The 15775-nt window shown below is 45.1% G+C and overlaps 2 protein-coding genes across 4 annotated transcripts in view; both read right to left on the reverse strand.

Annotated features, from left to right (window-relative positions):
- Positions 1–5604: 5604 nt before the first annotated feature.
- Gp5 (glycoprotein V platelet) lies at positions 5605–10883 on the reverse strand. Its single transcript, XM_085832135.1, has one exon. It carries the CDS (start codon positions 8348–8350, stop codon positions 6647–6649), a length of 1704 nt encoding a protein of 567 aa, XP_085688261.1. The 5' UTR covers positions 8351–10883; the 3' UTR covers positions 5605–6646.
- Positions 10884–11086: 203 nt separating this feature from the next.
- Atp13a3 (ATPase 13A3) overlaps positions 11087–15775 on the reverse strand; it is a 75710-nt gene continuing 71021 nt past the window's right edge. For all 3 annotated transcript variants that reach the window (XM_021184510.2, XM_021184511.2, XM_021184509.2), the window contains one exon: positions 11087–14301. In XM_021184510.2, the coding sequence (XP_021040169.1) occupies positions 14104–14301 (198 nt within the window). In that variant the 3' untranslated portion in view covers positions 11087–14103. The remainder of the gene's footprint in view (positions 14302–15775) is intronic.

Here is a 15775-nt window from a genome sequence, read left to right on the forward strand (position 1 = left end):
TCAATGTTGTTAATTGAGCTACTGTCCCAATGTCTCTATCACTCCTGGAAATATTAACAACTTCCACAGTGCTCAGTGACTTTAGCTAGACCACAGAGAGGACTATGCAACGGAGGGCCATGGAGTACAGTGATCTAATAGAGCCAAGAGGTTTGTACTGGCTGGTTCTGTGTGTCAAGTTGACACAAGTTAGAATCTTCAGAAAAGAAGGAGCCTCCATGAGATGCAGCTATAAGCCATTTTCTCAATTCGTGATCAATGGGGAAGAGCCCAGCCTATTGTGGGTGCCCCATCCCTGGGCTGGACGTCCTGGGGGAGCAAGGCAGTAAGCAGCATTCCTCTAGGGCCTCTGCATCAGCTCCTGCCTCCAGGTTCCTGCCCTGCTTGAGTTTCTGTCCTGACTTCCTCCAGTGATGGACTGTGATCTCGAAATGTAAGGCAAATAGACTCTCCTTGCCAACTTGCTTTTGGGTCATTGTCTTCTCACTGCAGCAGTAGATACCCTAAGACAAGGTTCCCTGAGGCTCAGCTTGGAGTAGCCTGCATTTGTTCTAAAACCCTTTGGAAGGTCTCACTAAGACAACATTTTAGCAGATACTCCCTTTGTCAAAGCAAGGCAGATGGCAGAACTTCATTGAAGCCGTCTCCTTTACTCCTGCCGTACACATCAACTGAAAAGAACCCAAGGTGAGACTGAGTCAAAACTTTGAGCTTAGAGGGGACCAAAAGCCAGATACTGACTTTTTCTTTTCTCTTTTCATGTCACATGTAAAGCAAATTGGTCAGGGCTTGGAGCCAAAGAAAAGGCCCTTTGTTTTCTGAGAGAAATTGAGGGTCTGGCAACTTCAGCCAGGTGTCCGGGGGGCGGGGGGGGGGGGGAGTAGCTTTGGTAAGAAGGAGTATCTGGATGTAGGAGAGATATAGGAAAGGCTCACTTAGAAGACCTGACAGTGATGTGGTGGTGCACACCTTTAATCCCAGCACTCAGGAGGCAGAGGCAGGCGGGACTCTATGAGTTCCAGGCCAGCCTGGTCTACAGAATTTGTTCCAGGACATCCAGGGCTACACAGAGAAACCCTGAGACAAAAAAAGAAAGAAGAAGAAGAAGAAGGAGGAGGAGGAGGAGGAGGAAGAGGAAGAGGAGGAAGAGGAGGAAGAGGAGGAAGAGGAGGAAGAGAGGAGGAGGAGGAAGAGGAGGAGAAAGAGGAGGAAGAGGGGAGGAGGAGGAAGAGGAGAAGAAAGAGAAGGAAGAGGGGAGGAGGAGGAGGAGGAAGAGGAGGAGGAAGAGGAAGACCTTCCATTTGCCTGGTCTCTCTGTGTCACTTCATTGGCCCATCTCTAGGATGGGGAAGTAGAGCAGACACAACCTTGCCCTCCTGGTGAGTAGGGACTGGTAGTGACTGGTGGACTCCTCCCTGGCCAGCAGAGCTTCGGTGTACGCTTGTACTCACCTTACTACGTTTGCCTCAGCGCACCCTGGTAAGAATGGAGGGACTGAGTCAGTGGAGAGCTTTGGGCTTTGGCTCCTGCTGGGCAGAGAGCAGCCTGTAGCTACTGTCAACAGCCGCCCACCCTCCGGAAACCTGCCTTTCTCTCCCTTCCTTCATTCGTCTTTACCTTCTCACCACCCATTTGTCTTTTTATATTCCTATTTTCTCTTATTTTTTTTTTTCTTCACCAAAAGCCAAAGCCCCTACAGATAATACTCAGCTCTCAGGCTTGAAGGACAGAATGGTTGTGACCATGAGCATGTGTGTGCCCCGACTGTATCAGGCCTTTGTATCAGCTGGTGTGGTCCATGCCAGGAGAAACAGGATGGGCACTTGAGAGCTGGGAGACTGGAGATCCCGTGACAGCTCTCGTCCACTCTAGACCTCAGCCTTGAGGGGGGAGGGGGGAGGGGGAGCAGAGGGGGATGAGACATGATGTCTCTATGTAGTCCTGGCTGTCCTTGAACTTACTCTGTAGACCAGGCTGGCCCCAAACTCAGAGATCCACCTGCCTCTGCCTCCTGAGTTCTGGGGTTAAAAGCATGTACCACCACTGCCTGGCTCTTTAGCCTTAAAGAGGGCTCATGATGTTTAACTCCTGGATGGTTGTAAGGGCTAGGACAACTGGAATCACAAGAAAGGGCATGCTGAATGTCACTAAAGGCACATTGGTGGCACAGTCCCTGGAATACAGAACTCTCCCAAGGGCTGGATTTAGAAACATCAGAGTCAGTGCTGACTAATAAACCCAGGAGTCACTGGCACCGTGACCAGGCAGGTATGGGGCAGAAGCTGGGCAGAGGGCAGCCCTGGGCGGAGGCTGCTCATTGTTTTCTCCCCACAGGTGTCAGCCTCCCACTCCAGACCAACCACTGGACTCAGTTAATGTTTGTTTCTTTATGATGTTGACGGATCATCCTGTAACATTCCAGGGCCTAATGAGGGGGTGCGGGCTGTTGGCTAGAGAGTCCCGGAATCTCCCAGCCTGCGGCACACCCTGAAAGGAATGGTGATTTTTAAAAGCTGGGAAGCCCAGAGAAAATTCTCTGAGAACAGACTGAGTCAGTTCCAGCATTACCAGAAGTCCAGCCCCTTATCTGTTGGGGTTCTAAGAAGGTAGGTTAAGCACAGGAAGAGGTTGGGGTGTATGGAGGACAGAGCACAGAAGAGACCCAGGGCAAGGAGACCTCATTCTTCCCAGAAGTCAGGGAAAGTTCCACAACTAGAAATGTAGGGAAGAGAAGTAGATGGTCCTGACTATCAGCCACTGCCTCCCTTTCCCAGGACTGCACTCAGATGGATATACAGGGATTGAAATAGCGTGAGGCTCAGCACCAGAGACAGTGGCAGTGTCATCAAAGGACCTCATACACCAGAAGGTTTATGAAACAGAACAGTTGCTGGAGAGGTAGGTGAGCCTTGAGCCACAGCCAGTGTGGGAGGAGAGAGGTCATCTTCTGCACACCACTTCACTGAGGGCTGCCTGTTGCTTAGACCATGTAGGAAGAGAAGGCAGTGTGAGATGTCAGATGAAGAGCAAAAGCTGGTGTATGACAGCTGCTTCTGCTCCCATCCCAGGGGAACAGGAAACCAACAAGTTATTTAAAGAGATAGACAGAACTCTCCATAAACAAAGAAGAGGAAGCCCAAAACCCTAGACATACATGACAGGGAAACTGTATCCCTGAACTCTCAACATGGTGGACTTACGAACAAGACCAGTTGACACGCTAACAGGGACAGGGAAACCCCACAAGATTCTGCCCCTAGATACAAAGTTACAGGTGGCCGATGGCTCCTGAGATAGTCGGGGGTGGCATCCATTTCCTTTAGGGACAATAGGTTGTCCAGTCCCTACTGGTCAGATCTGGACACGTCCACATGAGCAACACTAAATAGACTCAGTAGGTTGAACACACACACATGCACACGCACACAAGATGTCATGGATTTGGGAGGGATCACAGAGGCACAAGAGGACTTGGAACAGAGAGGAGTGATGTGGATGGAGTTCTCATGTATGGAGCTCTCAAAACAAAACCAGCTTGTTAGCCCAGGGGCCTAAAGTAACTCTTGCCCCCAAAACTCTTTCATATGTGCATATAACTCCCAAAGTCGGTTATTTGTCTTGCCTGTGATTTAAAATGTGAATTAGTAATCAAGGGTTTGACAGAAATAGAAAACAAACAACCAAAACATCCCAGAGGGAATGGTAAGATCTTATATAAAGTAAAAGGACCTTTAAAAACTCAAAATCTCTAAGCTTTCAGAGCGTAGGAAAACTTCAAGATGCAAGCATAAAAGTTCATTAAAAAAAATCATCCAGAGCTATGTAGCAAAGTTATGTCTCAAAACAAAACCAAAATCAAATAAACAAAAAGAAAATCATAATATATTCACTCTATAGAATATTGTATAAACATCAAGTTTCCCAGAGCTGAGAACTACTGTATTCAGGTTAGCATCACTAAAGTAAAAATTCAAACTGCGCCACATAGGATGCAAAACGCATTTCCTGAGTAGTTTTATTGCTCAAGAAAGAGGAAAAGGATAGTTCTCAATACTACCAGTTGGCTTTGACACTGTTCAAATAGTGAATCTAATAGAGCAAAGTATGAATATTTTATGAAGCTGGCAAAGTGTCTGAAGCTGTCCTCTACATTTTCCTGGAAGTTTATGAATGTCCTGAAGTTTGGAAGCAACGTCATGGACCTAGGCATTTTGTTTCACTCGGGGCTCAGACTCTCTACTTACCAGAGTGTGCTTGAGATAAAGTAGTCAGTCAGTTTACCAGATGAGGAGGCCTGAAGAGGCCGTGAGAAACGTTACAACAGTGGGGTCCAGAAGAGCTGATCAAAACAGCGGCCCTTGGGCCCCAGGGATCAGCCCACTGTCTATCTAGCAGGGATTGCCCCATTTGATCCTTGAAGCTCTAGTAGGGACAACTGTTATCCTCATCTGACAGGTGAATAGAACAGGCTTCGAGCCTGCCTCAGGGAATAGGATTAAAATTGAGTCTACATTTCACCAAATAATAATAATAATAATAATAATAATAATTAAAAATCTAGGTTTTGGGCTATAGGTGGCTCCAAACTTTTGCAATGAACAAGACAAAAACTATCTGAGGAGTTTATAAGCGCGAGAGGCTAATTAAACAGATACTCTAAAATTATACCCAGGACCAGATTGAGGGTGGTGCCCCGTGCCTGAGAGTCAGGAAGTGGAGGAAGCACAATGTGAGGGGCATTGGAAGCTTCACCAAGGAGGTACTGAAGCTGGAGGTGAAGAAGAAGGGCGTGTACAGGTTGATGCCAGGATCAAGCTCTCCCTCCTCCTGCTTGATGGTGTTGGAAGGATCCACACCTGTGACCTGCAAGCACAGAACCTCAACACACAGGACTGAGGCTTCTTGTAGACAGATACAGCTGGTTTGGCTATAACCTCCAGCGTGAGGAAGTTTACTCTTTTATATACAGAGGGGAAAAGATCTTGAAGTTCTTTAGAAATGATGCCAGCTGAATGTGATAGCCCAAGCCAGTACTCCTAGAGCCTAGGAGAGTAAATCAGGAGGATCTCAAGTTCAAACCCAGCCTGGGATACATATAGAGACAGTCTCAGAAATACTAAGGGGGAGCAGGGCGTGGTGGCACATGCCTTTAATCCCAGCACTTGGGAGGCAGAGGCAGGCGGATTTCTGAGTTTGAGGCCAGCCTGGTCTGCAAAGTGAGTTCCAAGACAGCCCGGGCTCTACAGAGAAACCCTGTCTCAAAAAACAAACAAACAAACAAACAAAAAACCAAGGGGGAATGCAAACCGCATGCTCTTTAGTGATAACTATCACCCACCGAGCAGTTTATGTATGCAGGGTACTGGGTAAAGTCTTTATATGTTTTATTGCCTTTAGTTCCCACAACAACCCTCTGAAGCAGGTACTGTTTTGTCCCTTTTCAAGGATGAGGAAACCCAGGCTTCCAGGATGTGTGTACAGAGTCCGCAGGGGTTAGTAAATGGGGACATCAAGTCGGAACCCTCAGTCGTCAGCTCCCGGAGCATGTGTTTAACCACTGTCTCTCATAAGCACAGGCAGCCAATTACGACAACAAGGGTTTAATTGTTTTCTATTGGAAGGATAAATGAGAACGTGATACAAGCGCCGTCCACTGGAAACCAAGCTGTCATTACAATCATGAACACCTGCCCCATGGTCACAGCTCCATAAATGCTTGTGAAATGATGCGGCCTTCACCTATGGGAAATGGGAAACACATGACGTATGGAAACTCCCAGGAGGCCAGTGGGACAGACACAACGAGCAGGTCCCCAAGCTTGCCAGCACAGGGCTTCTCCAGATGAGTTCTAGAACCCCCTCGGCCATGCTCTGGTTCCTGAGGAGCCTCGGTTTCAGAGCAAGCCCCCTCTGTAATGAGCTGAGCTACAACACACAGGAGTTCCCATCCCACCTCCGTGAAAGCAGTCATTTTAGTCGGGTCAGGAGTGGGTGCTGCAAAGTGGCTGCTGTCACTGGGATGTAAATGGGAGGAGTTCCTGTGTGTCCTAGCTCAGTCTATCGCAGAGGCGACTGGCCCCGACATTCGTCTCTGGATCAGAGAACAGTGCCTTTCCTAACAGCCCCAGAACAGAACCGACTCAAAATGAGACAACAAAGAGGAACTGACACGAATTCTCCTTTCAGGTAAAGGGACAAGAACACTCCAGCTTTATCCTGGGAAGAGCCTTCATCTCTTGGACCTAGGGTTCGCTTTAAGCCGGTGTTCCTTCGGCAAATGTTACTCAACCCTTGCTAGGTCCAGGAGAGGTCTTGCCCACTGGCAGGATGTGTCCTCAAATTCAGAAAACAAGAAAGGGCTCCTCTCTCCACTAGGCACCCAGCGCTGCACAGTTGGACCTGATGAGCCAAGTCCCGTCGAACCCCCACCCCCAGCCCCCTTGAAATTAAGGGGAGGAGAGGAGGTAACCCAGGCCAGGCTAGAAAGCAGTAGCGATTTACAAAAGGTACTTCTGAAGAGAGGGGAGGAGAAGGGACACTAAGAGCACGGGAGAGGAGAAAAGGCTTGGGAAATAGTGTAATGGCACGCCAGCATCCTGCCTGCATTCTTCTTGGGGCCCCGTCCACAATGCTCTGGTCAGTTTCATTAGTTACACAATTTTCCCATTGCCTCTAACAAGAGCTTCTCTTTGATTAATGTTCGAAACAGCTGGCCGATTTTAATCATGGCAAACACGATGGACGCGGCTATGATGGCCTGGGCTACTAGAAGCAGAATATAAAGACCCCAGTAGAGCCTGTTATTGGGACTTTCACCCCTGGCCACCAGCTGGGCCCACGTCTGGGACTGCCAGCTGTTAGGCAGCCAGGACGGAACCGGGGCTTCCAGAGCATTTTCGGTTGGAGGGTTGAGAGGGAGGCCGCGAGGATCCGGACACCACGGGTCACCCTGCAGCAGCTCCCAGAACGACAGGCTGGCGCGTGGTTCCGGGCCAAGGCACTGCGGGGGCTCGTCTCGGCCCAGGATGTCCGGGTGATGCCGCAGCCACTGGAGGAAGGGCCACAGGCCACAGTCGCAGAGCCAGGGGTTGTGACCCAGCAGGACCTGGGTCAGCTGGGGCAGAGCCGCGAACACGTCTCCTGGCAGCGTCTCCAGCTGGTTGTGCTCTAGCTGCACGCTCTCGAGGCTGCTGAGGTTGCGGAAGAGCGTGCGGGGCAGGGCCCGCAGCCGGTTGTGGCGCAGCGACACCTGGCGCAGGTGCCCGAGGCCGCGCAGCGCGTCGTCCGGCAGCTCCGCCAAGGCGTTGGTGTGCAGCGCGAGCACGCGCAGCTCCCGCAGGCCCTGGAACGCGCCGCGCGGGAGCGCGCTCAGGCGCGGGTTCCGCGTCAGCCCCAGCGTCTGCAAGCCGCTCAGGTTGCGGAAGGCAGCGGCGGGCAGTGTGCTCAGGTGGGTGCCGTTCAGCCACAGCTCCCGCAGGCCAGCCATCTCCCCGAACAGCACGTCCGGGAGCTCCTCCAGAGGGTTCTCGAACAGGGTCAGCCGAGTCACGCTGCTCACGTGAAGGAAGAGCGCGGGCGGCAGAGTCTCCAGGAGGTTTCGGGACAGAGTCAAGGAGCTCAGGTTTCCCAGGCGGTCGAAGGCACCCGGGGCGATGGAGCGGAGGTGATTCCGCTCCAGCCGCAGCTCGGTCAGGGCGCCCAGGTTGCTCAGCAACCCCGAATCCACAGACGTGAGCTGGTTTGAATAGAGCAGCAGTTTCTCAAGCTTAACTTGAGCCCCAAGCAATCCCTTGGGCAGGTGGGTCAGGTTGTTTCGCGATAAATCCAACACCTTCAGTTCTCTCAGGCTCCAGAAAAGGTTAGCAGGAAGAAAAGAGAGCTGATTCTGGTTCAAACCGAGCTCCTGAAGGTTAAGCAGTTGCTGAAACAGGTTTTGATCAAGGTCCCTTAGTGCATTGTGGTCCAAGAACAGCTGTTCCAAGAGTACCATCTTATCCAGGATCGCACGTGGAAGATGAGAGATTTTGTTGCGCGTCAACCTGAGGGTTTTCAGTTTTACCAGGTCATTGAAGGTGCCGGGGTCGATGGCGGAAATGTGGCTATCTGAGAGCATCAGGCGCTGAAGGACTGTCATGCCGCTGAAGCTGTGGTTCCGCAATATGCCCTGGTCCATTCGGAAGAGCAGGATGTGTGTGAGGTTCGTAGGCAGACCTAGCTCAGCGATGTGAGCCACGCTGCCGCCCGAGCACTGCGCGGCATCGCGGACCACACACCTGCAGGTTTTGGGGCAGGGAAAAGGTTGGGCACGCAGGAGTGCGAGCACCGCGGACAGCAGGGCGCTTCTTAGCATGCCTGAAATGCAAGAGCATAAACAAGGCTCAGAGCATATCCTGGAGCCCTGCACGCACTGCTGCAAGCACAGTTCTTGGGCCAGCACTCTCACCGCCTTGGAACGCTCAGATACAACCAAGTCTCCCTCTATCTTACAAAGGCTGATTAAAAAAATAAATTACTTTTCTATTCAGCATATGTGGGTATTGGAGAGTAGATCAGTCTTATAGGTTTCCATTTGTATCCACTGAGACATCTCCCCGGTTCTGTTTAGAGCATTGACATTTGGGCATTTTCAAGCTACAGAATGGACAATACCTTAAAGTCGTTACAGAACGAATTAAAATTGCTACGGTCTTTTTCAGAGAACAGAAAGCAATGCCTACTGTGTCACTGACTTTAACAAGTTAAGCAGGGAAGCTTTATCCCCAACAGTCAGCAAGAGAACAACAGCAAGGCCCACTTCCACTAGATTCAATTTCTTATATATTTTCAAAGTACCAACACCCCACAACTCATTACACCGTTTTTGTAACTCCCGGCCCCCAGCCCGGTGGAGCAGGTCCCATTGCTTTATGCCATGCTTTTCCGATGCACTGTTACAGTAACACGAGAGCAGTAGGCCGGCGCTCCAATGAACATGAGGTTAATTTAAGTGCCACATAAATAGCATTTGAAGAGGTTTTTCTGACTCGCACATTTAAATAATGAGCTACTGTTTGCTTATACACCAAGCTGCTTAATAAAACTACTCTTGGCATTGAGTTACCCAGGAAGCACACAGTAATACTAGTTTACTCTGTTTCCCAAGTAAAAATTTGTACTGTTTCTTGTACCAGGTCTCCTTTTGCCCCTATACAGACTGAGCCTCTAACTGCATACACTAATTTAAGAATATTTGACCTTACCTGAAGCAGTTCTGCACCCTGGACTGACTGAAAGGCTTGCAGCTCTGCTTATGACTTGGCACTTCAGAGAGGAAGAGGGAAGTATTCTTGCATCCTCAAGATAAAGACCTTACCAGATAAAAAGTCAAGAAAAAGACTATCTCCATAGGGCATATTCTAGGTTTTAACGACAAGAGCTTTCAAACTTTAAGAGTCTATAGTTAAGAGCCCTTTTGTAAAAGCTAGAGAATAGAGGGCCTAAGTTTTTCCAGAAATGGCAGACTGTCATTACATGGGCCAAACTTTTTTTTTTTTTTCATGCTATATTGCACTAACTCATTCCTGTGCATGAGTATGTGGGTCTACGTGGCAGTGCCTCACTTGTGGGTGTCAGAAAACTTTAGGCAATTGGTTCTCACCTTCCTCCACATAGGTTCCCAAGGACTCACACCATGTCTTGGGAGGTATCTTTACCTGATGAGCCATCTCCTTTGCTCAACATTTTATTTCTTAAATAAGGCCAATGAATTCTCAAATGCCCGCCCTCCAATGGTTGGTCTAGCCATTGTCAAACATATTCAGTAATAGCATTGCTCAAGGGTTCATGTTCAGTTTAACTTAATGTCAAACTGCCTACCACCGTGGCTTTATTGTCACAGTGCCACATTGTAAGAACATCTGGTCTTCACATCTCTAACTTGTACTTCAATCTTGGTCATTCAGATTGTTTCCATGAATGCCTATTCCTTGTCCCGAAGAGCAAAATCGCATACCAATCTATCAACCTATGGTCTCAATATGCTTTATAATGTTGCATTTCTGTCTAATGACAAACTTGTCTTTCTTACAGTGAAGGGCCACCTGTTCTTCAGCTTCTGAGACACTCGAGTTCCCCTTTTATGTCTATTTTTCTCTCCTTTAGACAACTTGGCTATGTATATGTAGCTCATGCTAGCTTCAAATTTACAATCTTCTGGCGTTAGTGTCCTAAACTTTGGGAATCACAAAGAATGCATCACAATGTCCAGCTGTGCTCATTTTTCCTATATGTAACTATAACGTGGACATTCTTTATAAGTGCTATTATTCGTCGGTTGTCAAGTCATAGATTATCAAGTAAATCCCTCCAAGGGGGAATACCCACCAATTCCTTTAAATGCTCTCACGCAGTTTCCCTTGGCATTAAGATCTCCAGGGGATACAGATCCCTTTGTATGTACCTAAGAGGCAGAGGTGCTTCTATCACTATTTTCCACTTTTCACCCACTTTAAGAACAAGATCCAGAGCTTGGGGAGATAGCTAGATAAGCAAAATGCTTGCCTTGTAAGCATGAAGACTCATTTAATCCCTGGAACTTCACAAGGGAAGCTAAGCACAGTAGGCAGAGGGATCCCTGGACCTTACTTCAAAAGTCTGGCTGGCTCTGGTTCTCACCAAGCAGCAACCCCAAAGCCCCTAACTGCCATTCTGCTTGCAGTGTGCACCAGCCAGCCAGCTCTTCCCACAACCAGTCCATCAAACTAAATAGCCAAGCTGCCTTCCTCTCAACCACCCTCCCAGGCAAAAACAACAAAACCCCATCTACAGTGAAACTGGTTCTGAGAGAGCTAGCTGCAGCCACATAATCAAATAAGTGTGTGAGGATCCAGGAAAAATGACATATTTAATTCATTAAAATTTTTTATTTTGAATAGCTTTAATCAAAAAGGATTTCATATGGTATTTACAATGCTGAATGTACAATTATGAATATCTACCTTTTTGACAACAGGGTACCATTCTTGAGCAGCAATACAATTTTAAAAATATAAAGATGTGTCATTTCTGATATATAAAGTTACTTAAAAAAATCCACGGTCTCAGGGAATTCACAAATTATAACAGGAAGTAACTTTTATTAATTTCATGTGCACATAATTACCAAATTGTAATACATTAAAAATACATGTAAATGCCCAGACTGTACAAAAGTTAATTCCCTATTTTGTTAAAAGTTCCCAGTGGCCTCCCACCATAAATATACAAAACCCTTTTAATTGATACAACAAAACTGCATGCATGAGATATTAGATGTTCTCTAAAGCTTGAAGTTGATCTTCACTGGATATGAGTTTTTGCTGCTTTTGGGAAAAAATATATATGGAAGAAACACATTGTTTACCATGCCTTTGAAACTGTGCAGTACTTTCATCAACATGGGAAACAAATGAAGTATAAAAACGAGAGGTTTGCTTAAATGGAAAGCGTTTGAATCTCAGGCTTGTTGGCGCCACACTCGCCCAAGCACTGTCTGCAGCATTCCCTTACAGCAGTTGGTGCTACAAGATAGAAACCAGTTACCATTATTTATTTATATGTAAGGGAGGAAAACAAACAACTTTAAACAACCCTGAGGGAGACCCACATTAAAAAATCTTATTTATTTAAAAAGTTAAAAAGCTACATATCATTATTTAACAATTACTTTACCAGACATTTCTGTCCTTTAAGTATGTGCATAAATAAAATTTAAATCAGCAATATTACCAATCTTAATACATCAAAATAATATATGTACAGATTTTAAAAATTTAGGTCTGTATATATTCAAATAATTTAATGTAAAATTCAGAACCAAAATTACTATGTAATGATGACTTACAGAAGACTCAGTCTACCTATGGCACTAAGCAGGACCCATGTCTGCACTCAACAATATTCTCAACTGGAATAACCTATCTTATCTATGTTCAAATCTAACTTCGTACAAATGCTTTCTCTCACCTACATAAAACCTTGTTCCTTTGCAAACAATATGGACAGATGAGATATAAACCCTTACCAACTCTAAATGTTAAAATGAACTGTCAAAATAGCCTTTATGATCATGCTCTTAAAGATGTTAAGTACAACTGATATTGGGTTTCTAAGCTGTAGTTAGCAATTAATCATGTTTCAGTATTTAAACCAAAGAATAAGAGTTAACAATTCAGAAAATGATTGAATAACTTTAACATTATTTGAAATGAACATAGAAAGTATAAAACAATAGATAATAAGTAACTATAGAAAATAGTGCTAATTCACAGCTCAAGAGGTCTAAGATGCATAGCTTCATAGAATCATTCACGGGACAATTGTTCTTATTATCTAACATGTAATAATATACATTTTGTTGGAAAAAGTCAATTATGTATTTCCTAGGAATCACTGTGGCAACAGCAGTAATAGTGATCCTGAGACACATTTACTTTTTCTACAATTACCAAACATCATTTAGGTCTTTGCAACATAAAGAAAAATAAATAAATAAGGAGGAAGAGGGGGTTTCACAAATCTGGTTAACATTTGGTAAATTTTTAAGTACGTACTAGGGAACTAATGATAAACCAGAGTGGAAAGCATACACTTGTAGTTAGTTCATAAAGAACACAGAATAATGTTATACTGTTTTGCTAATTTGTTTTGCTAAGTGAAGACACTGCCAAACTGCCAGGTCCTACCTAGGAAAGCATTGTAAAAGTTCCTTGAGAACGGAACAGAATCAGATAAGACACAAATGTGTAAATGCTTTCCTCATTCCTTTTGGCTAAATAAATGTATATATTTTTCTTAATTTTCTCAAGCTCACTTGTTACAAAATAGGTATGTGGTGATCTCTGGTGCCACCTAATGGCACGAAACAAGCTCTACAAGTTCATATTGCTTTGTAAAAGTCAAATTCCATGTTCATTATTCTTTTAAGCCCCATTATTCAAAGAAGAGACATAGCAAGGTTAAGGTCAAACTCAAAACAAAACAAAAACAGCATCATTCCATTCCATTCCTTTAGGTGGGAGGGAGGGAGGGAGGGAGGGAGGGAGGGAGGGAGAATATGAAATATTTAAAATGATACAAGTCCCAAAAGAAAAAAACAAATAGGTTTGAAGAGGTATGAATGAGATCTACTGCCAAGAGAAATAACCTCAATCCTTCTCTGCTTGTATATTCTGAGACAGGCTTTTACTATCTATTCTAGGACTAAACAATTCTCCTGCCCCAGCCTCCAGTGCAGGACTAGGGGCCTTTACTTGTCATGCCTAGCTGCTCAGAAATAAACCCCTTTTTTTTTGGGGGGGGGGGGCTCAAGACAGGGTTTCTCTGTATAGCCCTGGCTGTCCTGGAACTTAGAAATCCGCTTGCCTCTGCCTCCTGAAAGCTGGGATTAAAGGCGTGCACCACACACCCGGCTGAAATAAACCTTTCTAGTGACTAGACTGCTGTATGGGAGCCATGGAATACTATGAAGGACATCTCAGACAGCAAGCAGTGGAGCACCTTACTGTCTAGAAAGTGACACCCAGGCAGGCGACACAGAGAATATAAAACCAGAAATGGAAATTACCTGAGTTGCTCTATCAACAACAACACACAAACTCACTCCTAACTCCAGGTCATAAAAGAAAACTGGTGTATGTCTAACGTAGAGTTCTTTGGGAGAAAACACTGGATCAAAACAGGTTTTCGACCTATTTTCACTGGAGGCTAATCACAATTAACTATATTTTTAATAATCACAATTTTGGGGCCTATATATAAAAGAACTTTCTAATAAGGGGATTTATGAAAATTAAATTTAAAGAAGCAAACTTGTCAAAAGCTAAAATCTATAAAACCCAAACACAGATCTCTCATACCCAATATAAAGTATATATCATATTTAGGTTACTGGATGAAGAAATAGCCAGATTTATAGTTAATAATTGTACAGCAAATGATATTTTACTGTTTTGTGTTTTAATGAACTGCCATATTATGAGAGGGATATAAACTGAACTAGTGCCATTCCGACACAGCTCAACAGTGTCAGAAAAGCTCAACAGTGCATCCTGCTGACACTGCTGCTAGCACAGAGAGCAGCCTTTGTTATGCTATGGTGATAATCTGACATGATCCATTCTCCTTTACTACAGCTTTGGCTTCCGTCGTTGTCTGAGGTTTAGGCGGCCACTCAGGATCGAAGCGGAGCTCCTGTGCTAAGTACATGTACTTTGCTTTTGGAGTTTTCTTTCTACAGCTCAGGGCCCAGGACAAGCAGCATTTTCCCCACCGATCCACTGACTCCTAGGAAAGGAAAAACACCAGAGTAAGGGCTTTTTGGTTAAAGCATGCATTGTGCACAAAACAATATGAAATAACTTCTGAATACAACAAATAACTAGGAAAAACTTCATGCAAAAAAGCCAGCTTTCAATTTAGGAACAGATTACTTTTAAAGAGGATTTTTTTCCCCAGCTCCTTTAGTTTTGTGCACTGTGTGTCTTGTGTACTGATATACTCTCTAACAGAAAATACTGAGAAGATATTTTTAGTATTTAATTTGGAAATCCTCTTACTCTATCTCAAATTACTTTTAGATTACCCATATCCACCGGTCACTTTAATAAGAGGGCAGTGAAAGATGTCATTGTTACTGCTAGTATCACTTTCAAAACACAAAGCATGAAGCAAACACCTTAAGGTGAAAATCAGGATCTCATTGTCACATTGGGGGGGGGGGGGGGGGGAGGAATCACATCTTTGAAAACCACAGCTTTGGCCAGGAATGGTGCTCCATACTTCACCTCTGAAAACAGCTCATAAATTATTTTGGCTATTACTTCTCCCAAGTAAAATTTTGACCCAGCCCATACTACACTCTAACCTCGATAGAAGCAATTGTACAAAATGAAGGTACAGCATACCAGATGAGCATTCTAATATGAACATCCAAAGTACCTACAGCCAAGGAAGGCAAATATGTTACAATGTATACTTGAAACACAATTCTTAATTGGCCAACAGGAGCCTGGCATGTGTAGCATCTGCAATCCTAGCACTGGGGAGTCCAAGGCAGAACATTTTGGAGTTCACCACCACACTGAGCTAAACAGCAAGCGCTGGGCCAATTTTTTTTTTTTTTTTTTTTTTGGTTTTTTCGAGACAGGGTTTCTCTGTGTAGCCCTGGCTGTCCTGGAACTCACTTTATTCGAGGCCAGCGCTGGGCCAATTTAAGCTACAAAGTGAAAGTTCTGCCTCATACAGCTGATCCATCGATCAATTAAGGCAAAGAGTAGGCAATGGAAAGGACCAAAAGTACTTCAAAATGAAAGCTCTAAAAACTAAATCCCCCAAGGAGAGATCATTTCAGTAAGACAGCCATCTCTGCCCCTCTTCTTCAGTTTGTAGATAGAACAATGTACTGCATTGCTCCTAAGGATTTAAAGGCAAAATGGTAGTCACAGATAAGCTGAATTACAATCTAGGGGAAACTAAAAGATTTAAAGATTATTCTCCAAGTAACCTCTATTATCATCACAATGAAGGTTTTTAGATATGCACGGTGGAATGTGCCTGTAATAACTACTACTCAGGAGAGGCAAGAAGAGCTTCACAAGTTTGAGGCTAGCCTGGTCTACAAAGTGAGTTCAAAGTCAGCAGTGTTATACAGTGAGATCCTACATTTTAAAAAAAAGGAAAGGAAATCGAAGTAGGGGTGGGGGTGGATTTGGGGGAGTGCGGCTGTGCTATTATTCTTTTTAAAAAAAAAAAAATCCAC

Source organism: Mus caroli, unplaced genomic scaffold (assembly GCF_978045245.1).
Source record: "Mus caroli unplaced genomic scaffold, Mus_caroli_1 scaffold_17, whole genome shotgun sequence".
In the NCBI taxonomy this organism is placed as follows: Eukaryota; Metazoa; Chordata; class Mammalia; order Rodentia; family Muridae; genus Mus; species Mus caroli.